Source organism: Onychomys torridus, chromosome 23 (genome assembly GCF_903995425.1).
Source record: "Onychomys torridus chromosome 23, mOncTor1.1, whole genome shotgun sequence".
NCBI lineage: Eukaryota > Metazoa > Chordata > Mammalia > Rodentia > Cricetidae > Onychomys > Onychomys torridus.
In genome coordinates, this window is record NC_050465.1 from 56,518,541 (window position 1) to 56,544,391 (window position 25,851).

At 46.2% G+C, this 25,851-nt stretch overlaps 1 protein-coding gene across 1 annotated transcript in view; it reads right to left on the reverse strand.

Moving 5' to 3' along the window:
• The window catches only part of Mreg (melanoregulin), a 64,355-nt gene that overhangs the window by 28,914 nt on the left and 9,590 nt on the right, over positions 1-25,851 (reverse strand). The window contains exon 2 of the mRNA XM_036173474.1: positions 11,881-12,040. Coding sequence (XP_036029367.1) covers positions 11,881-12,040 — 160 coding nt within the window. The remainder of the gene's footprint in view (positions 1-11,880; positions 12,041-25,851) is intronic.

Here is a 25,851-nt window from a genome sequence, read left to right on the forward strand (position 1 = left end):
AGACTTCAGGAAGAAGGAAAACCTTACACTTGCTACAGCATGGATGATGTTGATTGAAGACACTACACTAAGTGAAATATTACAACCCCAGGTGCATTATTCTTCTATAAGCCCTTCCAGTGGCCAGACCCCTCCCACAGGACACCTAGCTGCCAGGCTCTACCCACAGAATTCTCTAACTGCCCTAACTGCTGGACCCAGGCCCCTCCCTCTGAAGTAAAAAGTCCAATTTATGGACATGAAATCCCACCAATATCCACCCTGAAAAGTTCCAACCTCCTAAGGAACTCTATATAAGCCCTGTATCCTGTTCGGTTTGTTGCTGTTTCTCTCCTGAGCAGAGGCAGCCACCCTCCTGGTTTTTTCCCTCCCAATAAATCTCTTGTGTGAGGTTTGTTATACGGTGACTTTGCGGTATTCCTTGGCGCCCAGCTGCCAGGATACCTTTCTGTCTGGGCTGTAATGCTTACACTGTCCACCTTGGTTTTTGATATATGGTCTCTCGCTGGCCTGGAACTGACTAGATTAGCTGGACTCCCAGCCTAGAGCCTGCTGTCCCCACTCACCCAACTCCGGGATTACAAGCATCTGCCACCACAATTTTTTCCTTTCAGACCTAGAGAGATGACTTAGCCCATAAGAGCACTGGCTGCTCTTCCAGGGGACCTGGGTTCAATTCCCAGCAACCACATAGCAGCTCACACCTGTGGTGATATTTTATTTTTACTGAAATGTGATTTTATGAGTATATTAATAAAGTTGCCTTGGGGTCAGAGCAAGCCATAGCAGAAGCTGGGTGGTGATAGTGCACGCCTTTAATCCCAGCACTTGGGAGGCAGAGCCAGGCGGATCTCTGTGTATTCAAAGATACAGCCAGCATGGCGACACACGCCTTTAATCTCAATACCAACCACAGAAGACCTGGAGGTCTGTACAGACAGGCAGTGACGCGGAGGTCATGTGGCTGGGTTTACAACCAATGAGAAGGCAAAATAGAAAGTCTATAAAAAGACTGGACACAGGAAGTAGGCGCTTGCGGAGAGGAAAGACAGCAGAAGCAGTGAAGCGTAAGGTTTTCAGCTCTCAGCTATTGCTCTGACCTCTTGGCTTTTAACTCTACAATTGACTCTGTGTTTGTTATTTAACAAGACGGTTACATCTACACACACCTGTCTGTAATTCCAGTTCCAGGGGATCTGACTCCTTCACACAGACACATATACAAAACACCAATGCTCATGAAATAAAAATAAAGCATTAAAAATTTTCTTTCAATCAGAATATATTGTCTGACTTTTTTCATTTCCTTCATCTTTTTTTTTTTTTGGGGGGGGGGGGGGGTGGAGGTTGCACATGCCATACTATGCATGTGAACAGGTATCATTTGGATTCCCCTTGCCTGTGGTGCTAAAAGTAGACAAATTTATAGGGAGTATATCTAGAAAGGGGCTGAGAGAAGAAGGGAATTACTAGTCACAGACCTTCTGGAGACTGTGGAATGGTTACCAAAGACTGTGAATGTCCTTAATGCTGCTCAACAGAACATTCAAGGAACTTTAAGATAAGCTGTTGTCTTAGTTAGGATTTTATTGCTGTGAAGAGACACCATGACCACGGCAACTCTTATAAAGGAAAACATTTAACTGGGGCTGGCTTACAGTTCAGAGGTTCAGTCCACTATCATCATGGCAGGGAAGCATGGCGGAGTGCAGGCAGACATGGTGCTGGAGAGGTAGCTGAGAGTCCTACATCTGGATCCACGGGCAGAGGGAAGAGATTGCCACAGTGGGCCTGGCTTGAGCATCTGAGACCTCAAAGCCCACACCCTGGTGACACACTCCCTCCACACCTCCTAATAGTGCCACCTGTGAGCCTATAGGGGTCATTTTCATCTAAACCACCACAGTTGTAAAATGTCTGCCTGCCTGGCAAGCCTAAGGACCTGAGTTCGATCCCCAAACCCACTCCAACAAGTTGTCCTGTGACCTCCACAAGCGTTCTGCGTTTTGTTTTGTTTTGTTTTTTGTGGGGTGTTTTTTGTTGTTCTTGTTGTTTGTTTTGTTTTGATTTATTTCGAGACAGGGTTTCTCTGTGCAGCCCAGGCTGTCCTCAAACTCACAGAGATCCACTTGTCTCTGCCTCCCAGGTGCTGGGGTTAAAGGCATGTACCACCACCGCCAGCTAGTGTGTGTGTGTGTGTGTGTGTGTGTGTGTGTGTGTAATTTATTATGTATACAATGTTCTGCCTGCATGTATGCCTGCACACCAGAGGAGGGCACCAAATTTCATTACAGATGGTTGTAAATCACCACATGGTTGCTGGGAATTGAACTCTGGACCTCTGGAAGAGCTGCCAGTACTCTTAACCACTGAGCCATCTCTCCAGCCCTTCCCCCCCCATGTTCTGTTTTAAACAACACAAAAATATCAGGGAATTTTGTACATGCCTGTGATATCAGCACTCAGGAGGCAAAGGAAGAGGAGAACCGACTCTTACAAGTTGTCCCCCCAACATGCAGTGTGCACATGCAGCATCCTCCCCTCAACCCACCCACCCCCCCAAAAAAAGACAAACAAATGAAAGAAAAGAATTTTAAGCCAGGAATGGTGGCAGATGCTTGTGATCCCAGTGCTGGGTAAGTGGGGACAGACGGATCTGACGGCTTGTGACCCACCCCATCTAGTTCCAGGCCAGCGGGAGACCACGTATCCAAAACCAAGGTGGGCCGGTGGGGAACGCCTTTAATCCCAGCACTTGGGAGGCAGAACCAGGCGGATCTCTGTAAGGTTGAGGCCAGCCTGGGCTACTAAGTGAGTTCCAGGAAAATGGCGCAAAGCTACACAGAGAAGCCCTGTCTCGGGGGTGGGGGGGGGGGGGGGGGGGGGGGGGGTGGACAGTACATAAAGACCAGCACCTGGGGTTGTCCTTTGGCCGCCACAGGGACCCTCAAACAAATTACATACACTCAAACATACATACATATTTAAAAAGAAAACAATAATTAAATAGTAAGTTTTATGTTATGTATATTTTACCACAATTTAAAAAAAAAAAGCAAAGAAAAAAAAAAGAAAGGGTTGGGGATTTAGCTCAGTGGTAGAGCGCTTGCCTAGCAAGCGCAAGTCCCTGGGTTCGATTCTCAGCTCAAAAAAATGAAAAAGAAAAAGAAAGGTGGTCAGCTTGTCCAGCAAAGTCTCAATTTATAGTTTTGGCCAGATATACTAGATATCAGCAAACAGCCTCTTTCCTTCTAGTTTAATACTTGGTGACTATGACCCAAACTTGAAAACAAATAATATAGTCACCCTAAGGTCGAATAGGGGGTCATAGGGGGTCATCTAATTAGAACACAGTGACAATACCTCACTTACCCTCGAAGCTGTATGATTCCAAAGCCCATGATCTTCAAAAGTAAGCATGCTACAATGCATCTAACAAATTCCCTGCCCCCGGCTCACATCTCACTTGCCAGCATTTATTGCCTCGAGTCTGCTGGCTGACATGGCTTATACCAACGTACAAAGTAAAAAAAAAAAAATGCCAGGTATGTTGATGTTGACCTCTAGAAACAGCTGCACCTTTTAAAAGGGATAGTAAAGCAGATAAGCAGAATGTGATCTGGTACAGTTTGGTGGACTGTACTCTCCAGAATATGCCACAACCCCAAGGGCATGTCACCGTCATAACCCACAATCACCAAAGTTGTCACTCTGTGATTCTCCTGTATAGGGTGTGTTTGTCCCTGGAAACAAGCATACACAGAGCCGCCGCTATCTTCTGAAGGCAGTAAGTCAACATTTACTCAGGCTTTAGCCAACAGGTGGCCGACAAGATTTTTCCCAAACTTACTGAAGAGACCAGAAGAATGTTTTATTGTTGTTGTTTTGGGTTTTTTGGTTTTGATTTTTGTTGTTGATTTGCTTGTTTGTTTGTTTGTCTTCAAGACAGGGTTTCTCTGTGTAGCCCTGGCTGTCCTGGAACTCACTCTGTAGACCAGGCTGACCTCGAACTCAAAGATCCACCTGCCTCTGCCTCCCGAGTGCTGGGATTAAAGGCATGCGCCACCGCACCTAACCCAGAAGAGGGACTCTAGTCAGACAGGTTTGTGGGTCACACAGACCTGAGCTGGGACCCCAGTTACCCCACCCATTCCCTCCAACCCTTGGAGATGACTCAAAGCTTCCTAGGCAAACCTGGTGAAACTCCTCCTCCTCCTCCCTATGCTTCCAAGAACTCAGTTCTTGTCAGGACAGCATGCCGCACACATGCCGCTTAGCACACAGCACAGGACTTCATGAACACTAATAGTAGAAAACAGGGCAAGATCCCTGGCTCCTCTGATCCTATGCTTCTTGAATCCCCCTCTAGGTCACCTAAGTCCAAATGCTTACTAGCAAAGCACTGGGGACCGAGGACTTGGCTTCGTCTTGCACAAGGCCTGCCTGTCGGGACACGGACAAAAGACTGAGGCATGGTGAACACCGCCTTGAGGAACTGTGAGAGGCTCCAGGAGAAAAGGCAGAGGGGGCCTTTTACCCCGGGTGCATTTTGTTCACTGGACTGTTCTTGGATGTGATTTCTTGCCTCCTGTGTTATAAACATTTACATTCAATGTATAAGACACGTTGATTCTTGTTAGATGTGAAAACATAGTTATAGAGTCCAATCTGTTCAGTGCACCCTGAATCTGGATACGGCCTTCTGTCTTGCTTTTGTGCTTCCCTAGATAGTATGTGCCAGGCAACTGTGCTTACATTGATCTGCCCTGAGAGAGTTCTGGAAAAGGGCTGCTCTGTCAATATTTAATATGTGCTTACTGGCATTTATTTACATGTTTTTCTGAACTCAAACAACCTTCCTTGGATCCTTACTTTCTTTGTTTTATATTCATGTATTAAAGTCCACAGAAACTGAAGTTAGGTTGTCTACAGCATGAGACTCTAGTCCGCCCCATTCTTTCAGGTCCTCAGGTCCCAGGTCCAGCAGATAAGATCTGCTCAGGTCGGCTGAAAGGTCGGCAAGGCCCTGGGTTGATCCCCAGCACTTCAAACAAACAAACAAACAAAAAGACACATTCCATGATTCAAGTCTTTGGATCTCCAAACAGAAGGCATTTGGAAGAACCCAGAGTTATCTGGAGAACTGCCTAAACTTCCCACTGTTCTTTTACTTCTTGGTTGGTGTGAACTTGCAGTCTTGTCTCAAACACTAGCCAGTGCTCACCCATTTGTGGGCAATTGGGTGGCCCTGAAAGGGTGAGGCTTGCCCAACCCTGGAGACCGGCTGGGGCGGTAATGCAGAGCTCAGCTCGACCATCCAAGTCTCCAGGTGCTTCAACAATCCTCCATGCGGCCCGTCTGCGATCAGTTCAGCCCCTCCTCTCTCTTTCCCGCCTGAAAATATCCCACTGGACTCTACTCTGCTGTTTCTTTTCGGATTAAGGACATGATATCCTGAGTGTATGATCCAGCACTAGAAATAGCTCCAAGGATGGCCAGATACTATTTTAAACGTGACAGGAGCTGTGTGCTATGCCTGGCAACACAGTACCAGACCTAGTCCTGATATTATAGTTTTGTCTTTGTAATTAAAAAAAAAATACTAATAATATTTAGCTGTTCCCCTGAGGTTTGGCCTGATGTGGTTTCTACAGGATTATTCCATCCACACAAGCATCTGGTGACCACATGGCACCTGTTGATGTGTAAATATTGCCTGAGTGACAAGCTGGCAGGTTCCTGTCATGACAACTGCATGCTTTTTTTTTTTTTTAAATCATGAATTACTTAAAAGTAAGCACAGAATATCTATCATTCATTGTGCCTTAAAAAATACTTAAAAGTGCTTATGAGAATGATCTGACATTTAACATGTATTTTCTTAATCCAATGGATCAAATCTGAACTGGGGACACAGATCAGTGGCAGAACACCGGCCTCACGAGTTCAGGATCCTGGGCACTGCAGAATTAAGTACCAAGTCCTCAGAGTGCTGTTGGTGGAACTTGGCAAATGGTGAGCAGCGTGGGTCACCGTGGAAAATCATAAGCTGAGAAACACCTTTCAGAAATGTGGTCACCAGCCCCTCCCTAAGCATGGAGCTCCACCCACTCTGGAAAACGCCTTTCCACTGACTTCCACTTTACTCACTGACTTCAGCGAATCATATGCAGGCTGTGTGCAGACTTTATTAATGCTCTCTAACACCTGATCTAAGTCTGAAATCAAACACCGGTGAGGTGTGTTCCTCCCACGTTATTGATTACGTCTTGGGACTCATAAAGCCCAGATTCAAATCCTGACTTTAAAATTAACAGGTATGTGGCCCTCGGTAAGCTGCTTAAAATGGGAGCAATAACGGTACTTACTTCACTGAGTTGTTACAAGGGCATCCTAATATACAAAAGCTAAGACAACCAGCGCGAAACACTGAAGTCATTATTACTATCTTGGACAAGATCAGTATACTTACTATTGTTTTTACAAATGAATAGATCGGGTGCTTCGATAATAAATAAATTTAGCTCCTTAAAACCAAGTACTATACAGAGGAAAAGCGATTGTTTTTTGGGCTTTTGTTTGTTTGTTTGGTTGGTTGGTTTTGTTTTGTTTTTGTTTTCTTTTTCGAGACAGGATTTCTCTGTGTAGCTTTGCACCTTTCCTGGAACTCACTCTGTAGCCCAGACTGGCCTCGAACTCACAGAGATCTGCCTGGCTCTGCCTCCCGAGTGTTGGGATTAAAGATGTGCGCCACCACCTCCCGGTGGAAAAGCAGTTTAATGAGCAAGAATGTAAGGATAATGATTCACCGACATGAGTATGAGACTGTTTGCCATTTCTCAATCAAACATAAAGCACTTCTCAGCGTTATTCAAAGAATCATTTTTCACTGCGTGCAGGGCTGTCAGTGTGTCATTTCTTTTGCTCCGAGTCTGGGTTCCACCAGTGCTGGAGGGCTTGAATAAAAGCCAGTGAATTCTGTCTGTGACAGTCAAATGAGGTTACTTTCCATGTTTTTTGACACTGCCGGTGAAATTGGGAGCCTTTTCTTCATTGTGTATCTTTTCCTCTTCATGTTTTTCCATCTGGAGTGAAGACAGCCTTAACTGAGCAGGAGCTCCGGTCAATGCAGAGACTGAAGCTAGCATATACGCTCTTCCGAATTATTCCTCATTATTCAGACAATCCTATTTATGAATGTGAATGTGCCTGGGTCTTTGGTCCTGGTGTTACTCAAGGAGAAACACTGTTCAGTTCCCTTAATACACTGTTTGAGTTTCCAAACAATACACTTGAAAATTATCTACACTCCTTTCATTAGATGGAATTCTATTCTTAAAACCCAAATCCTCTGTTTTATTAAAATCTATGCCAAAGCTATCCTCTTTGAGAAAGGAAATAGCACTGTAATGAGTTTGGAATACCAGCTTGCCAGCTTTCTACCTCTTCCTTGAGACAGGGTTTCTCTGTGTAGCTTTGTGCCTTTCCTGGAACTCCCTCTGTAGACCAGGCTGGCAGAGTGCTGGGATTAAAGGTGTGTGCCACCACTGCCCAGCTTTCTACCTCTTCTTTTTTTTTTTTTTTTTTTTTTTGAGCTGAGGACCGAACCCAGGGCCTTGCACTTGCTAGGAAAGCACTCTACCACTGAGCTAAATCCCCAACCCTCTACCTCTTCTTAAAAAACAATGGGAAGTCCATGGTGCAATCGGTCTGGACAAAGTTACAATACAGTAGTAGTGGACTCCACTTTATACGTCCTTATGTATTAGTAATCTATTTACATTTTGTTTAGCTGGTGAGTTTTCTAGTATGAGCTCTTTTAAAATCTGGCTATTTTATAATGATGCAGATTCTTCAGTTTTGCTCTGAAAAACAGAAGTCCCAATGTTTTAGGGCCCGCATCCTCTGTGTGGCAAACAGTGGTCCAGAGCTCAGCAACTGAGCCCACAAAGGCAGCATGAGTTGCTAATATTGTTCAGGGTGCTGGGTGGGAGGAGGGGAACCATGTCAGTCACTGATGTTCCTTTGACCTAGTCCCTGGTGCCATCTCAGATTTCAACCTCCATTCTGTACCCTCAAGTGTTCTTCCTAATTTCTATTTAAATTCTTTATTTTGTTTTATTTTATTTTATATGTATTGATTGTTTTGCCTGCATATATGTACATGCACCTTGCAGGTACCTGGTACCCATGGAGGCCAGAAGATGGTATCAGATTCCCTAGAACTATAGTTACAAATAGTTGTGAGCTGCCACGTGGATGCTGGGGATTGAACCTGGGTCCTCTAGAAGAGCAGCCAGGGCTGTTAACCACTGAGCCATCTCGCCAGCCCTCTTAGTTTCCATTTTAAATGTGACACAAGAATGCAACGCCTGAAAAAGACAAGGAAGGTCCTAGCCATCTTTCTAGACGTCCAACTGCATCATGGCTTCTAATACCAAAAAAGGAATTAACCTCAACAGTAATCTGTACTGGCTGAATAAACAGTAAAAAACCCATGCGACAGAGTACCAGAAAGTCTCCAAAAGCAATAAAGAAAATGTAAGCATACAGAAATGGAAATGTGTCCAGAACACATTAAGCAGGAAAACAAACAAGGTGCAGAAGACTATGTGATCTATAGTCCAGTCTGTGAGAAATGAATAACTTATGTGCTTTCATTTCAATTTTTGAAAGGACATACAACCATTTTTTATTAATTGTATTATTACTTTTATACTTTTTTCTAATAATGGGAAGCCCTGTGAACAGATATTTCAAATCATTTCATGAGTAATAACCATCAAATCTTCATGTTATTTATCTGGTTATCTTTCTTAGTAATACTCTCTGAGAGTCAAGCTTGATATCATTTCTTGAGCAAGAAAAAGAAACAACGAGGGTTGGGGATTTAGCTCAGTGGCAGCGCAAGGTCCTGGGTTCGATCCTCAGCTCAAAAAAGAAAAAAGAAGGAAAGAAAGGAAGAAAGGAAGAAAGGAAGAAAGGAAGAAAGAAAGAAAGAAAGAAAGAAAGAAAGAAAGAAAGAAAGAAAACAACGAAAACCTCTAGGCCATCGGCCATCGGCCATCCATACCTGGCTGACTTGGAAAACTGCACTGGGGGAGTGTTCTGGGGCACCTGTTGTCCCTTGTCGCAGAGACACACCCAGAAGACAGGCACCAGAGCTCCTCCCAGGAGAGCTGCAGGGCTCAGTGCAAACAACCCCCTAGAGCTGCTGCAGGAAGCTCTAGCCCGTCAGAACCAGGGAACCACCTTTCTCTATTGCAACTCTAACCAAAGGCAACGGAATCACACCAGAACACGGGCACTTCTAAAGTCACCCCTAAGAGCTGGGCAGGGTGGTGCAAAGGCAGGCGGATCTCTGTGAGTCCCAGGCCAGCCTGGTCTACATAGCGAATCCCAAGTCAGCCTGGGCTACACTGGGAGACCCTGTCTCAAAAAACAAATCAAAAGAAACAAACAGTTCTCACTAACGAGGCCACAACACGCCCAAGGGCTTTCTTTCAGAGCTTCTTACTCTCTTTACTCTGAACAGCTGTAAAATACTAATAAACATGCCCTGTTTATTTGCTATGGGTGTCTACTCTGAGCTAGCCAGCAAGCACAGGAGTCAGCCTCAGTCACATTATTAGGAAATTATTTTGTACAATACTCTAATACTACTACTTTTCAAAGAATGGAGGAACCACAATCCTCTTTGCTGTCCTTACACACAGATCCTTGTTTTTATATTCTAGTATTCCCCATGCCCCTCTTTAGTCCTTAGGAGTGTTTCAAGACTTACTGTAGGGGGCTGGAGAGACCGCTCAGCAGCTGAGAGCACTGGCTTCTCTTCCAGAAGACCCGGGTTCAATTCCCAGCACCTACATGGCAGCTCACACCTGTCTGTAACTCCAGTTCCAGAGCTTCTGACACCCTCACACAGGCATGCATGCAGGTAAATGTGTAAAATTTATGAGCATAAAAGAAAAATAAATTATGTTTTAAAACAAATACTTATTGTAAAAAGCATTCTAAATCACATGGCTATCTGATCCACACGAACAGTTTAAAACCTATAAAGATGCAAACAAGCGTGCATTGTGCATACCAACACACACACAACCATTATTTCAGGTCCCACTAACTCAGAACTAGTGGTAACACAAACCACCCTTCACATTTCAATCTGAATTATCTAGCTGTGGCTTGTTGAACAACTGGAAAGATAAGAAGAGATGAATGACTTAAGATTTCAAGCCATCCTTCTCTCTGTTCTTCAACAGCACTGTCTTACATCTAATGTATACTGTTACGGTAATCATGAAAAATGAGTCCCATCATGGTATCAAGCAAGTTTATCAACACCAACCATAATTAACAATTACTAATGCACACTGCTAAGATATTTGTCTTTCATTTCACACAACTTATCTGTAGGCTGAGTCCCTACTACCAAGTAATGTGGTGATCATCTAAAAAAAAAAAAAATGTCCCAAGAAAAAGAATAAAATGGCCTATTGGTATATCATCTATTAATTTCATAAATCTTCCTAAATGTTTGTTTCTGCTCTTCTCTAAAGACATTTCACACTATTGGTCTTCTTGTAGTCCCAGTTCAACTAAAAATTAAAGCTGGTTTTGGGGCTGGAGAGATGGCTCAGAGGTTAAGAGCAATGGCTGGTCTTCCAGAGGACAGAACAGCCACTAGATAGTAGACATAGAGGCCAGAAAATGGTGGCACACACATGCCTTTAATCCTATCACCTGGGAGGCAGAGATCCATCCGGATCTCTGTGAGTTCAAAGCCACACTGGAGACAGCCAGGCATGGTGACTCACGCCTTTAATCCCAGGAAGTGATGGCAGAAAGCAGAAAGGTATATAAGGTGTGAAAACCAGGAACTAGAGCTGGTTAAGCTTTTAGGCTTTTGAGTAGCAGTTCAGCTGAGATTCATTCCGGATGAGGACTCAGAGGCTTCCAGTCTGAGGAAACAGGATCAGCTGAGGAACTGGTGAGGTGAGGTGGCTGTGGCCTGTTCTATCTCTCTGATCTTCCAGCATTCACCCCAATACCTAGCTCCTGGGTTTGTTTTTATTAATAAGAACTTTTAAGATTCTTGCTACAAAGTAAGATGAGGCAGAAGGATTTCTTAAGCTCAAGAGTTCAAAATCAGCCTGACCACCTGACCATGTAGTCAATGCTTCATTCTTTCAACCCAGATGGTCTTCTTTTGGTTTGTTTGTTTGTTTTTGAGACAGGGTCGTTATCCCTGTATGTGTGGACATATATGAGCACACTCACACATGCGCCAAAGTGTGTGTGTGTGTGTCTGTAGGTCAGAGGACAACCTCTGGCATCGATCCTTGCTTCTACCTTGTTTGAAACAAGGTCTTCCTTGCGGTTTGTTGCTGTGTATTCCAGGCTAGCCGGCACACGAGTGGGCTTCTGGCAATTCTCCTGCCTCTGCCTGCCATCTCCCAGTAGGGGCATGCTAGGATTGCCAGCTCATGTGCAGCTGACTTTTATTTGGGTTCTGCGGATCCCAACTCGGGTCAACAGGTTTCCAGAGCAAGCGCTGTTCAGCTGGGCCGTCTCTCCAGCCTTCCATCTTACCTTTAGAGACAGGACCTCTCGCTGAATCTGGAGCTCACTGACTCAGCTGGACTGGCTGACCCAGGGATCCTCCTGGGTCTCAGCCTCCCCAGCATTGAGATTACAGGCATGTGCTGCCATGCCCAGCCTTTTTACAAGAGTTCTAGGGTATCAAACTCGGGGCCTCGTGTTTGCACAACAGGCACTCGGCTGACAAAGCCAAGCTCCGCCCCAGCCCCATCACAGCAACTTCTTACTACCTAGTATATATCAGCTGAACGTAGTGAGATATCAAAAGGTGCTTACCTCCGAGTCTTTGGTCTGCTGATTACGAATGACTATCAGGTTGTACAAGATCCTGTCATCATCTGCCTCTGTGTGGGACACATCATGAGGCATGCTCCATAAATTCTTTTCATCATCCCTGTCTAGAGTTGCTCCAAATGAAGAATACGGATTGTTACCACTGTGAAATAAAGAAAGCAAGCACAAAGATTTTGTTATATGCGTGTATTATATATTATACACCTTATATATGTACAACATGTTATATATCACCTATGTGTGTTTTACAATATAAATGAAAACATGTAAATTATAACAAAAAGGATAAGATGGATCAGCAGGTAGAGGTCAAGTGTGATGTCCTGAGTTCAACCCCCCTAGAATTTACGCATAGGAGAGAACCAACTCTACATGTTGAACTCTGACCTGTACAAGTAACACTGTTTTAAATAACATAAACCAGCCAGGTGGGGCGGCACATGCCTGTGATACCAGCACTCGGGAGGCAAAGCAGGACAATCTCACATATTCAAGGCCAGCCTGGGCTACACAAGGAGACTCTGTCCTCCAAAACCAAGACTACATAAAATAAAATAGGTAAGTAATAAATAATACAAATATTAGAAAACCAATATAATCACATATATAAAAAAGAAGTAATTAGTACAGCTAAGTATGAAATTCAACACTAGGGATCCCAACCAAAAAAATCAACATGAAGAGATGAACTTTTACTGGCTCTGAGGTCACAGACACAGAACAGACTTGAAGTATGACTGACATTATAGCACAATGGGAGAGCACTTACCTAGCATGTGCTAGGCCATGGGTGCAATTCCTAGCAACACACACACACACACACACACACACACACACACACACACACACATGACTGGGGCTGAGAAATCACTCAGTAGTTAAGAGCACTGACTGTTCTTCTAGAGGACCCAGTGTTCCAGTCACATGGCAGCTTATAACCATCTGTAACTCCCGTTCCAGGGGATCAGATGCTCTTTCTGGCCTCTGTGGTACTAGGCACATTTGTGGTGCACAGACATACATGCAGGCAAGAGACTCATAAACATAAAGTAAGAAAAAATATATAATTTATTTATTTTTATTTTAAATGCATTGATGTTTTGTCTGTGTGTATGTCTGTGTGACAGCAACAGATCCCCCTGGAACGAGAGTTATAGATAGTTATGAGCTGCCATGAGGGTGCTGGGAGTTGAATCCGGGTCCTCTGGAAGAGTAGCCAGTGCTCTTAACTACTGATCCATCTCTCCAGCTTCAAGAAAAAAATTTAAACACTAAACAACAAATATATACACACTTAAATACTAAATGATCAATGCATGATAAGTACTAAGAATTTCAGTTGTAGGCTAGATGATGGCCGATTGGATTAAAACATTTCCTGCTTGGTGCTGTGGAAATCATTCTGCATAAATAAAATGCTGATTGGCCAGTAGCTAGGCAGGAAGTATAGGTGGGATAAGCAGAGAAGAGAATTCTGGAAGTGGAAGGCTGAGGCAGAGAGAGCTGCCAGCCACCGCCATGACAAGCAAGATGTAAGGTACCAGTAAGCCACGAGCCATGTGGCAACTTATAGATTAATAGAAATGGGTTAATTTAAGATAGAAGAAGTAGATAACAAGAAGCCTGCCACAGCCATACAGTTTATAAGTGATATAAGCGTCTGAGTGATTATTTTATATGTGGGTTGTGGGACCGTGGGGGCTTGGTGGCACCTGGAGAGAAGATCTCCAACTACAGCTTGGAGAGAAGGTTCAGCAGTTAAGAGCACTGGCTGCTCTTCCAGAGGACCCAGGTTCAAGTCCCAGCACCCACATGGTGACTTATAACCATCTGTAACTCCAGTTCCAGGGGACCCAACAACCTTTTTGACTTCCAAGGGTACCAGTCCAATACATGCAAGCAGCCAAAATGCCCATTCACATTTCTTTGTTTTTAATTGGGTCCAAGGACAGGAGTGCACACCTTTAACCCCAGCACTCCCGATGCAGAGGAAGGTTTATCTCAATGAGTTTGAGGCTTAGCCTGCTCTACCTAGCAAGTCCCAGGCCAGTCAAGGATACATACATAGTGAAACAAAAGCAAAAACCACTTGCTGCACCAGGCTGAGGACCAGAGTTTGAATCCCCAGAACCGCGGTGAAAGCCGGGCGGGAATGGCAGCCCACCTGTAAGTCCAGCCTCAGAAGGTGCAGAAAGGAGAGTCCTAGAGCAAGCTGGCTAGCAAGACTAGCTATAATATTGGCACATCTGTGCCTGACTGAGAGACTCTGCCTCATGAAAAAAGGTGGGAGCGTAACAGAGGATGATCTGATATAAATGCTTGGCCTCCATATGTACCCACAACCTGCACGCCCTCATACATGTGTGCCTATATGCACATACATGCAAAACACACATACATGGAAAGGGAAAGTTCCGTTGCTTGTTTTGTACTTTTGTTTCGTGATTTTTTTCCTTTATAAGGTCTGCCCATGTTGAGTCTCAGGGAGGCTAGTGATGGAGTGTCACACACAGGACATGCCTATACATAGCCTTAGTTAACTTCTGAAGGACAGGACAAACAGGGCCAACCACATGGGGGCTACTCACTTCCTCTAATAACATGTATGAAGCATGATTACACCTTAATCACGGGGACCAGTAAAACTATGAGCATATGGACATGACTCCTGTGTCTGGTCCTCACTAGAACCAAGAATAGGAAATTTCTACTGGATGATCACACGGCTATATAATTAAAAACTATGGTTAAGTGCTGTAAAGGGGGCATTGTGAGAGCATATCTATGATGGCTGGCAGAAGATCCTAGCAGCAGTGGACATCATGGGCAGGCATAATGCAGAAGTCATGCCAGAACTGTAAGGAGGCAGCTAACAACAGAGGTACCAGTAAGGGAGGCCTATGAGGAAACTCGGTGGCTACCCTGGAAGAAAGGGAACACGCGTCAGAAAAATGAGAGAGGCTGGTCAGGCAGCTCAGAGCTAACGACGCAGGACTCCCTGGGTCATGCACCTAACGCTTTTCTAGGGTAGAGTTACTCGTCGTGAGCAAAGGCAGGATTGTCATGAGACATGAGCAGCATCAACATCTTAAAAAAGATCTTCCCAGGTTAAGTGCGGGGAATGCGCGAGAGATGTCAGGAGAAGATTCAAAAGGTGTGGAGCCAGGCATGGGCACAGGCCTGCAATCCTACTACATGGGAAGCTGAGGCCAAGAATCATGACTTCAAGGGCAGCCTGAGCTGCAGAGCAAGCTTGAGGCTAGCCTGTGTTACACAGAGATACTGTGTGTATCAAAAGAGGAGTAAAGGGTTGGGGATTTAGCTCAGTGGTAGAGCGCTTGCCTAGCAAGCACAAGGCCCTGGGTTCGATCCTCAGCTGAAAAAAAAAAAAAGGAACAAAGGGAAGGAAGGAGAAAACAAAGATGGGATTGAGGTGTGCAAGGCCCTGGCTTGATCCCTAGCACCAGAATGCACAGATCCATACACAAGCAAGTTAGGTAACTCAAGTGAGAGACGATGGAGGACAGGATTTGAATGACAGTGTGGAGCTGATGAAAAGTGTGCCATGCATGACTGCACACGGAAGAAGCAGGGTATTCAAGTTGAACTCAGTGGGAGAGGGCGGCAAGGGCATGGGAGGAGTCAAGGCCACCCTAGCTCCGAGTTATTTACCTGGATAAAGAGTGATGCTATTTTGAGGCAGAATGAGAATCCCCAGTGGCCGTGGGATAGCAAATTTCAAGTGTGTAACATGAGGGTAGAGCTGGTGAAAATGCACAGAAGGCATTCAGGAAAAACAGAAGGACCTGGGAAGCGGGGGATGAGAGCAGATGATGGGTAAGCTGAGGGAAACTGCCAAGACATCCACACACACATGACACACCTGGAAGTTGGCACCCAGGAAATCTCACAACAGAAAGCAAGAACCAGTCACCAGACTGGGAACCAGCAGAGCTGTCCCACAAGAGAGGTGCCCCAGGGCTAAAGTAAGTGGGTACAGATCAGGCTGTCAGTCAAGCCCTCAGACCTGGGAAAGACAGCCAGGACCCACGCAGGAAAACCAGGGCAACGGGTGGGGAGAGGGGGCTGGAGAGATGGCTTAGAGGTTAAGAGCACTGGCTGCTCTTCCAGAGGTCCTGAGTTCAATTCCCGGCACCCACATGGTGGCTCACAACCATCTGTAATGAGATCTGGTGCCCTCTTCTGGCCTGCAGTCATACATGCTGTATACATAACAAATAAATAAATCTTTAAAAGAAGGGCCATACAGGCCGAGCGGTGGTGGCGCACACCTTTAATCCCGGCACTCGGGAGGCTGAGGCAGGCGGGTCTCTGTGAGTGCGAGACCAGCCTGGTCTATGGAGCCAGTTCCAGGCCAGCCAGGGCTACACAGAGGAAACTGCCTCAAAAAATGAGAGGGGGAGAGGGAGAAGGAGAGAGGGGGAGAGGGAGAAAGAAAATGACGAGCCAATGAAAGGGGAGGGGCAATAGATGCCTTGGTGCTCCGTGCACACAGGCTTCAATAGCATGCTGAACTCATTCACTCACTCAAAACCCTCACTCGTGGCTATTGATCAAAATCACAGATTTTGATATCTGAATACTTTGTGTGTGTGGAAACAGGATGCTGTCTCTGCCCTCACAGTTCAGTAAGGTAAGTACGATTCGCAGCACAAGATGATGTAAGAGCAGAAAGGCAGATGTGACCAATTGCATGAGAGTTGAAGGAAGTTTAGGAGTTTCTATGGAGACAACATCAGCCTTTTCCCCCAAAGACGGAGCAAGGGCAAAGTAAGAAAGTGCAGCACACAGAGGGAGGCTTCACGTGCCCACAGACTGGGGTACTTCAAACTCTCATGCACACACACTGCAGGAACTCGGTAACACGTGATTTGATGTCAGATTGAAGACAGTGTTAGGCGTTTGTCCCACAGGCTTAGACGGGTCAGATCAAAGGCGAGAACCGAAGAAGGAATAAGGAAATTGCGTGGCTGGGGGGGTGATGTCTCAACCCACTGTCACATGAGGAGGGGTGTGTGTCTTAGTCACTGTTTCTCCGTTGTGAAGAGATACCATGACCACGGCAAAGGCATCATTGACCTGGGGGCTTGCCTATAGTTTCAGGCTCAGTCCGTTAGCATCATGGCAGGGAGCATGATGATGATGAGTAGGTTCTCTTTGCCTAACTAGCTCTTGCAACCTGTAAGCCATCAACCACAGCACTTGTATCTAGGGGTCTCCCATTCCACCCCTCCCGGGGCAGGAAGGACTAGGGGCACTATCCCACTTGATAGATAAGAACAAAACTGCACACGCCTTTAGTCTCAGCTCGCGGGAGGCAGAGCCAAGGATCTCTGTGAGTTCGAGGCCAGCCTGGTCTACAGAGCGAGATCCAGGACAGGCACCAAAACTACACAGAGAAACCCTGTCTCGAAAACAAACAAACAAAAGAACTAAACTTCTCCAAGGAAAGGCTGACAACCTTCCAGAGTGAGTCCCTGACGGGGTCTCACTGAGCAACTGTGTCATAGAGAGACTGAGAGACTGCCTCTGCTCACCAGCACCGGTAGCACTGACCCTTCGCTTGGACCTGTTGGCCAATGGATAGCCAAGAGTGAGGGGACAAAGTTTGGTGCGTCTGCCTTCTGGTTTCATTTGTCTCCTTTGTCTTAAAACTCCGGGTCAGACTCTTGTTCCAGCCTGCACGGACCGTGTTAATCATTGAAGGAGTGTCTGTTGAGAAACTAGTAATACGGAGTCCATTAGCACAGAATTTACCTAACCTATCTCATCCCTCTTCAAGAGCAAAAGCGGGAAGATAAGATAAATGTGGTATTTTCCAGACTGGTGGAGAGTCCAGCTGTCAGCTTTTACAACATCCTGCTCTGGATCCCCTGGAGTCTGGCCTAGAAGTTTCCAGTATCCCCTAGACTTGTAGTCCGGTCACATGGATTCCAGGAACACTGAAGCCTCACTCATGAACAGACCACTTCATGATGAGATCATCCCCTAAGTGGGATCAATTACCCCATGACAGTAACTGAACGCCCCAGCCCCAAGGCAGAGCAATCACCTCACAGGGACTGAATTGCATGCACACACACACACACACACACACACACACACACACACACACAAACTTCATCTGATGTGAAATGCTAGCCACTTCATCTGCAAACTGGAGAGACACATAATAGGAAGGTTAAAATTTAACATACATAGAAATGCTCAATCCACCGACGGGTGTTCCCTACCGAGTTCTCCCCACAGCTAGGCTTGCCCTCAATCAGGGCGGGGTTCTGAAGTTAGCCCCTGAAGAGCCTCAAGCTCTGCCTAGTCACTGATACTCAGGAGACAACGGAACAATGGAAAGCAGGAAAGAACCGGCGGTGGGTGCTGCCCTGAGAGAACAGGGCCTCTCCAGGGGGGTCCGTGACCTCCCCTCACCCCCCTAAGCCTATTCGGCTCTGCAGAGCTACAACTGTCCCACCCCAGTGTCTCCTCACCAGGACCCCTGGGGGCCATGCTCTTCAGTACTAATAAGTCTCCCCCTCCCAGCAGAGGGAAGCTGGAGTACTGCCTCCAAGTCTCTATAGAAGTGATTGATTGTTCTAGCAGTGACTGTCAAAAGAATGCTCGAGGGGCTGCAGAGAAAGCTCAGTGGGAAAAGAGGCTGCATTTGCAGCATGGGTGTGTGTACCGTAGGGCACCTTTATAATCCCAGCCTGGCCTACCAGGGAGTTCTGAGTCAGCCAAAGAACCCTGTCTCAAACGAAAGAGGATCAGTTCCTGAAAATGATACCCAAGGACATCCTTTCATCTCCAAATGCACCGGCATGCACCCACCCACTTATGCACATGTGCACACTCACACATGCACGCACGCATGCACGCACACACCATTATTCAGAAAGAACCATAGGTGTGAGCTCTTTGAGGAGCACTGGAAGTATAATGTCTGGCCAGCTCCCCGACTCCCCCAGTCTTGATCATCGCAGGCCCCTTGACTCCAGCAACCACATCAATCCACCTTACTCTGAAAGCAGCCAGGAGAGACCAGGCTGAAAAGCATAAAGCAAAAAATAACACGAGGAAAAGCTGCTTGGGAACCTTCGTGAGCCCCAGACCAGGAAGTGGGCAGGTGTGTGAACCCAGTCCAGAGTGGACCCAGGAGCCTCAGGAGCCTTGGGAGAACACACGAAGGAAGGGGGCTCCCAGCCAGCAGCCTCCCCCTCTTCCCCCCTCATATAACCATGTCTAAAAGGTTCTAGAGAAAGTGAGAGCGGCCCCTTTGCCCCTGGCCACCATCTGCTGATAATAAATATTGTATGAACCTCAGGCATTTGAGAAGCAGCTCTGATGTCACAACCCATACAGAAGCTAACTCCCCCACTCCCTAAGGGGAGGTCTTGAATTTCACCCTAATCTCACCTCAGGGCATAAGACCCAAACCATCAGGAGCCTACTTTCAATGCGTGTAAGTGGAAAAAAAAAATCTGCCTGGGGACATGTTTGCAAAGTGCTTGTCAGCATGAAAGCCATTTCCAGGCAAAGCCTGGGATTCCTCACAGCGGTAAAGGAACAAGGACCTGGTGTAAAAAAGATTCTGAAAAGACCCACAAAATCCCACATACTGGATGGCTGCTGGCCAGAAGTTCCAGTGACCTCACTGCTCTGATCCTGGGCCTTGGGGCGGCTGATAGAAAGATGATTGACACTACGAACAGCGAATCCTGAGTCTGGACACACAGACCTCAGGAAGCTCTGGGATCCTCCCCTTTCTCTGCCCAAGGCTTCCTTGTCCAACTCCCCACCAGGAGCTGGCCAACTCCTTCCACTGACACTTGCCTGTGCAGGAGCAGGAGACTCTGAGAGCGCTCTACCCTGCTCATCCCCTCTCCTCTTTCTCTCTCACGCCCTTCCGTCCCCTCTCCCTCCATTTCTTTCTGTCCTTCCTCCTTTCCTTCTTCTGACCCGTTCTCATTTCTTCTAAGATGGTCTGGTTTGTTTTGTTGGGGTTTTGGGGGGTTTTTTGGGGGGGGGGTTTTTGTTGTTGTTGTTTTGGTTTGTGTGTGTGCAGGGGCAGGGGGTTGGTTTTGTTTTGTTTTTCGAGACAGGGTTTCTCTGGGTAAGAACCCTGGCTGTCCTGGAACTCACCAGGCTGGCCTCGAACTCAGAGATCTGCCTGTCTCTGCCTCCCGAGTGCTGAGATTATACCACTGCCTGGCTCGTTTTTTGTTTTGTTTTGTTTGTTTCTGTTTATGTTTTTAAACCTACTTGATCCAATGTTTAAACATCTGTTACCCAAGCCTTCGTAGTGGCGCATGCCTTTAATCCCAGCACTTAGGAGGCAGAGACAGGCAGGTCTCTATGAGTTCAAAGCCAGCCTAGTTCCAAGAAAGCCAGAGCTACACAGTGAGACCCTGTCTCTAATAAATAAATAAACAAACATCTGTTACCCCAAGTTTAAACTTTGTTGATTTAAACATTGTGACATTTTTCTAAGCACTATCTACCTTCACACATGACAGAAGTGGCATCCCTGGAAATGAAGGATGAGAACCTCAGGTTCCTCGGGGTTCAGGCCCCTCAGATTCGTGGTCTCCCTTTGGGCTTTCCATCCCCTCAGCTAAAGCAGACCCTAGTTTTGCATACCTGGGAACTCCCGGAAGCCAGCAGGGCAGCACTGATTCCCTGAGGAGGCACTGGAAGGTCTCAGAAGCTGAGGCTCCAGCCTCCTCCCCCCCTCTTCTTGCCCAGACTCCTGGCTGGGTCATCTAGTCACCTGACTTTAAAGTCTATCCATATGAGGAAGATTCCCAAACCAGCCCCTGAATCCCTCTCCCAACTTTCCGACTTCCTCTCCCCAGTGAGACGTCTGACAGACAGCATCAGTTAAATGTGACCCAAACAAGGACCTTGCTGCTAGTGGGCTCCCCAACTCCCATGATGGCAGCTCCACCTTCATACTGCTCAGGCCAAAAAACACAAAGCTATCCTGAATCCCTCAACCCCTATCTCCAGTTCATCAGAAAATCCAACTGGTCCTGTGTTCAAAAAATACCCACCTCCCCCATTACACCCTGAACCAGGGCTTCTTATGTCTTCCAAGAGAATTCCTGTAGGAGTTTGTTTTTCTAGTCTATTCTTTTCTCCTCCTCCTCCTCCTCCTCCTCCTCCTCCTCCTCCTCCTCCTCCTCCTTAATAGTAAGTGTATGACTGTTAATTTTGCCTGTATGTATATATTACACCACATGCGTATCTGGTGCCCAGAGAATCCAGAAAAAGGGCATCAGATCCCCTGAAACTGGAGTTACAGATAGTTGTGAGGCATCTTGTGGCTGCTGGGACCCAAACCCAGGTCCTCTGCAAAAGCAGCAAAGTTTTCTTAACAGCTGAGCCGTTTCTCCAACCTGTGCCTTCTCTTCTTAATCCAAGAGCTAGAGTGACCGACTCTCTGGAAATGTCAGTCAGGTCCTGTTAGCCCTCTGTAATGGCTCTCCCTCTACACATCACCTGCTCAAGGCCTGCTGTGGCCAATCTACTGTGATCATGCCTCCCTCTTCAGCTCTATCCATCTCTTTGTACATGCTCAATTCCTACTTTACTTGTTATATTTACTGTCTGTGTGTCCTTTGCTTAGCACCATTAGAGGATGTAAGAGGAACGGGGTCTGGCCATAGCTTTGCTCAGTAGTTTATTGCCAGTGTCTAACATAGTACCCGGCACACAACAGATAATCAATAAATATTTGCTGAGTTCTTGAACATTTGCTTCCCCAATTCACGGGCCCCCAAAGAGGAGAGATGAGGCCGGCATCTATGTCATTGGGCTCACAGAAAACCGTTCCCACTGTTCAGCGGATTGAAAGGATGAGACTTGGGCTTCAGAGTCTTGTGGGAGGAACAGATGATAAGCACATGTGTTTCTGTCAGGTGACAGCCAGGACTTCGAAGAAATACACAGAGAGGTTCAGGAAGAGGGGATGGAGCGGGGTTGGACATGGCGGTCAGAGAAGCGCTCTCTGATATAGACGACTGGGTAGAGAGCTGAAGGAAGTAAGAGCTGTCCGTGCCAGAGAAAGAACATTCCAGACAGAGAGGGTAAGATGCACAGAGGCACTGAGTTAGGGGGTTTGTTTAGCATATCTAAAGAACCAGGAGAAGACCACAGAGAGGATGAATAATTCCACGGTCTGTGCTGACCTTAGAAACATGCTATGGTAGCACTGAACTAGAAACCACTCCCAAGTCCACTAATAGGAAGGGTGAGGGTGACGGACACGCCATGCAGCAGGAAGCGAGCTCACCACAACAGCATGAAGGAATCTACAAAGTGCAGAGAGGCTTGTGGGAGCGCACAAGGTTTGAAGGTTTGCCCATTCCTGTGAAGTTTCCAGGCCAAGCTAGGCTGCGTCTTTAAGACGCACAGAGAAGTGGTGAGGCTATAAAGAAACGGGAGGGGACAAGTCTGATGAAAGTCTAGATAAGATCAGGGCGGGGATGGGAGGGGGGAGCAACATCCATCTCTTATCTTGATTGGTGGTTACAGGAGTGTGCCCTGTACAGCTCTTACTAAATGTCTTGTCTGTGACAGCATTCAAACATACATGTGTGAAGTTCAGCACTTGAGAGGCAGAGGTAGATGGATCTCTGGGAATTCAAGGCCAACCTGATTTACACAGTGAGTTCCAGGACAGCCAAAGCTACATACAGAGACCTTGTCTAAAAAAAAAAAAAACTGGGGTTGGGGATTTAGCTCAGTGGTAGAGCGCTTGCCTAGCAAGCACAAGGCCATGGGTTCGATCCTCAGCTTAAAAAAAAACAAAAAACAAAACACTGAAACATAATTCAGGATACTGTCAAATATTGAAAGAGGTATACTCTTCAGGTACAGTGTCTCAACAAACAAAATTATTTTCCCAAAAGGCAAAAAGAAATAGAATATACAGTATATAACTGCCTCAGTTCAGATATTTATTAGCCCAGCAAAATATTCTTACATCTCTAATAAAGTATTTTCAGCAGAGTTTACTTTTTACACAAAGGTGTAGTGATATAATCACTTCAAGACATTTAGAAAGTTCCAGGAAACCTAGATCATATGATGTACAACCAAAAGAAATGCCACCTTCTAGGGACCTTCCCCTGTCACCTGATTAACTGAAAGAAATGTCATCTCTAGGGACCTTCCAGGGTCACATGACTAAATGATATGAGTCACAAAAGGAGAACAGGGCTGCTGCTGTGGGTTTCCAGAGAAGAAAACCTTTCGGAGTGATCCTTGTAAGAGCTGGAAAGGCTCAGTAGTTAAGAGCACTGACTGCTGTTCAGAGGACTGAGTCCAGTTCCCTGCACCCACGTGGTGGCTTAGAACCACCTACAGCTCCAGCTCCAGAGGATCTGATGTCTTCTTCTGGCCCTCCTGGGCATTAGGCAAGCGCATGATGCAAACAGACATTCATGCAAACAAAACACCTGTGCACTAAAATGGTACCATGCCTCTAATGCCAGCACTTGGGAGGCAGAGGCAGGAGGATCCTGGATAAGTTCTGGATAAGCCCAGTCTACAAAGCAAGTACCAGGCCATCCAGAATTAATACTGTTAAGAGTGTTTCAACAACAAAGGAAAACGTCCTATAAAACAGTGGGGCTCAGAGCTGTTCACTGTTTACGGGATCTTTTCCTTTGTTATTGAAACACTCAGAACTCACATTGACCTCTGAGCTCCAGGAATAGCCTGTGTGTGGTGGGATATCTTTCTGCAGGCTGTGAATGTGTTACTCTCATTGATCTGATTGATAAATAAAGCAGTTTGGCCAATGGCAAGGCAGAATAAGGTTAGGCAGTACATTCAAACTGAAAAACAGAGATGAAGAAGGATGGAGTCACAGAGATGTTCCGAGCTGCCACCAGGAGAAGCAAGATGTGAGAGAACAGGTGATGCCACAAAGCCACATGGCAGCAAGATTTGAGTTAAGTTCTAAGAGGTAGCTAGCAGCGAGGCGGTGGTGGCGCACGACTTTAATCCCAGCACTCAGGAGGCAGAGCCAGGTGGATCTCTCTGGGTTTGAGGCCAGCCTGGTCTACACAGCGAGTTCCAAGACATGCTCCAAAGCTACACAGTGAAACCCTCTCTGGAGGGTGGCTGGGGACGGGGACAAAAAAAGCTAGCTAGCAAGAAGCCTGAGCCATAGACCAAACAGTTTGTAACTAATGTAAGCTTCTGTGTGTTTATTTGGGACTGAACAGTGGCAGGATCAGGCAGGAAAGAAAGTTCAGTCTACACCCCATGTTTTCCATCTTTGCTCTCTGTCTCAAGAAGGTAAATGTGTCAGCCCTCAATGGGATTCATGGATCAAGGCACTCTCCCACAGTGGAACCCCAAATGTCTCCACTGACTCCTGTGAAGCACTCTCTGGCACAGGAAGTCAGGGATGAGATGCATCCACCCTTCACAGTCTGCTGAAGCCTGGCTCTGCAAATCCAACAATGTGCTGCAAGAAGAAAACCGGGCCATCTGGATGCCAAGCTGAGAGCTCTCACCCACATCAACACACCTGCCAACTTTCTGTAAGCCCTTCTAAGGGTGATTCCATCAGCTCAAAGGTCATGTGAGTTCAGCCCGTAAAATGAAAGACTCTACACATGTGAGAGCAGGAGAGGACCCCTTCAAATGCCACCAGCCCTCCCCCCTCCAGCCTTGTCCTTCCTCCACACTGGTACCTCATCTCTAACCTCAGGAGAGGGAAAGGGGCTCAGGGTTCTGGACCCCAAGCTACCACAATTCAAGGAAAGTCTCACACTCATCACACAATCTCTGGCACACAGTTTGTGAGCAGCTGGAGATGTACCCCTCTGCGTCCTACAAGGACTCTGCTCTCACAATGACACCAAAATGTAACAGGATGCAAATCCTGCCTCGGCTATGAACGCCTTTCAGCAAGTTACTGGCGCTCTCTATGCCTCGGTTTCTTCTAACGTTAAGTGTAGACGTTAGTTCATTGATCTCCTTTATCTTATATTTGAAATTTTTCCCACTCACTAAAATTGACCTAAACCCTAAAATGGATAGTTTTAAGGTCGTACGTGGGAAGGCAGAGTAAGGGAAAGCTCAGGTGAACATTCCCAATCGAGGCTAAACAGGCAACCCTTTGCTTCTCTTGTTTTAGATCAAATGCTGGCAACAAGTGTCCTTTTTGTAATACATATAACTCAAATCAACTCAAAGGTCACCTAAGTCCACCCTGTGGAATGAAAAAGAAAAGTTTTATTGTGGCATATTTTTGTAGTTTTCACTGGTGATCTGGCTGTTTAGGATGCCCCCAAGTGTGACACTGAAATGTGAAAATGCATGTGTTTGGGATGGAGAGAGAGGTGGCTCAGTGGCAGGTGCTTGTCTCACATGCACAAATCTCCAGGTTCGATCCCCAGCACTGAATAAACCAGGTATGGTCGTGTGAACCTAAAATCCCAGTGCTTGGAAGTTAAGAGTCAAAGGATCAAAAGTCCAAGATCATCCTCAGCTACACAGCAAGTCTGAAGTCAGCTTGAGTTCTACAAAACAAAATAATAAGGGCTGGGGATTTAGCTCAGTGCTAGAGCGCTTGCCTAGCAAGTGCAAGGCCCTGGGTTCGGTCCTCAGCTCCAAATAAACAAAAAACAAAAAATAATAAAAGACAGGTACTAAATAAACTCCACGCCCACATGACATATAGCAGCTGTTCCCCATGAGTTCAATATTAATGATCAATAGTGAGGTATCCTTCAACAGATACGTGAAAGAAGATTATGTGTTGACCAGCTGGTGAATTCGCTCATGGGAACATAACTTTCCTTGGGGAACCTTCCGGAACAGGGGTTCAGTATCTACTCATTTGGTGTCGAGGTAACTTCACAGAAGGTGAGACTAACAGCTGTGTGGCATAGGTTAGGGCAATATTCAACTAACAAA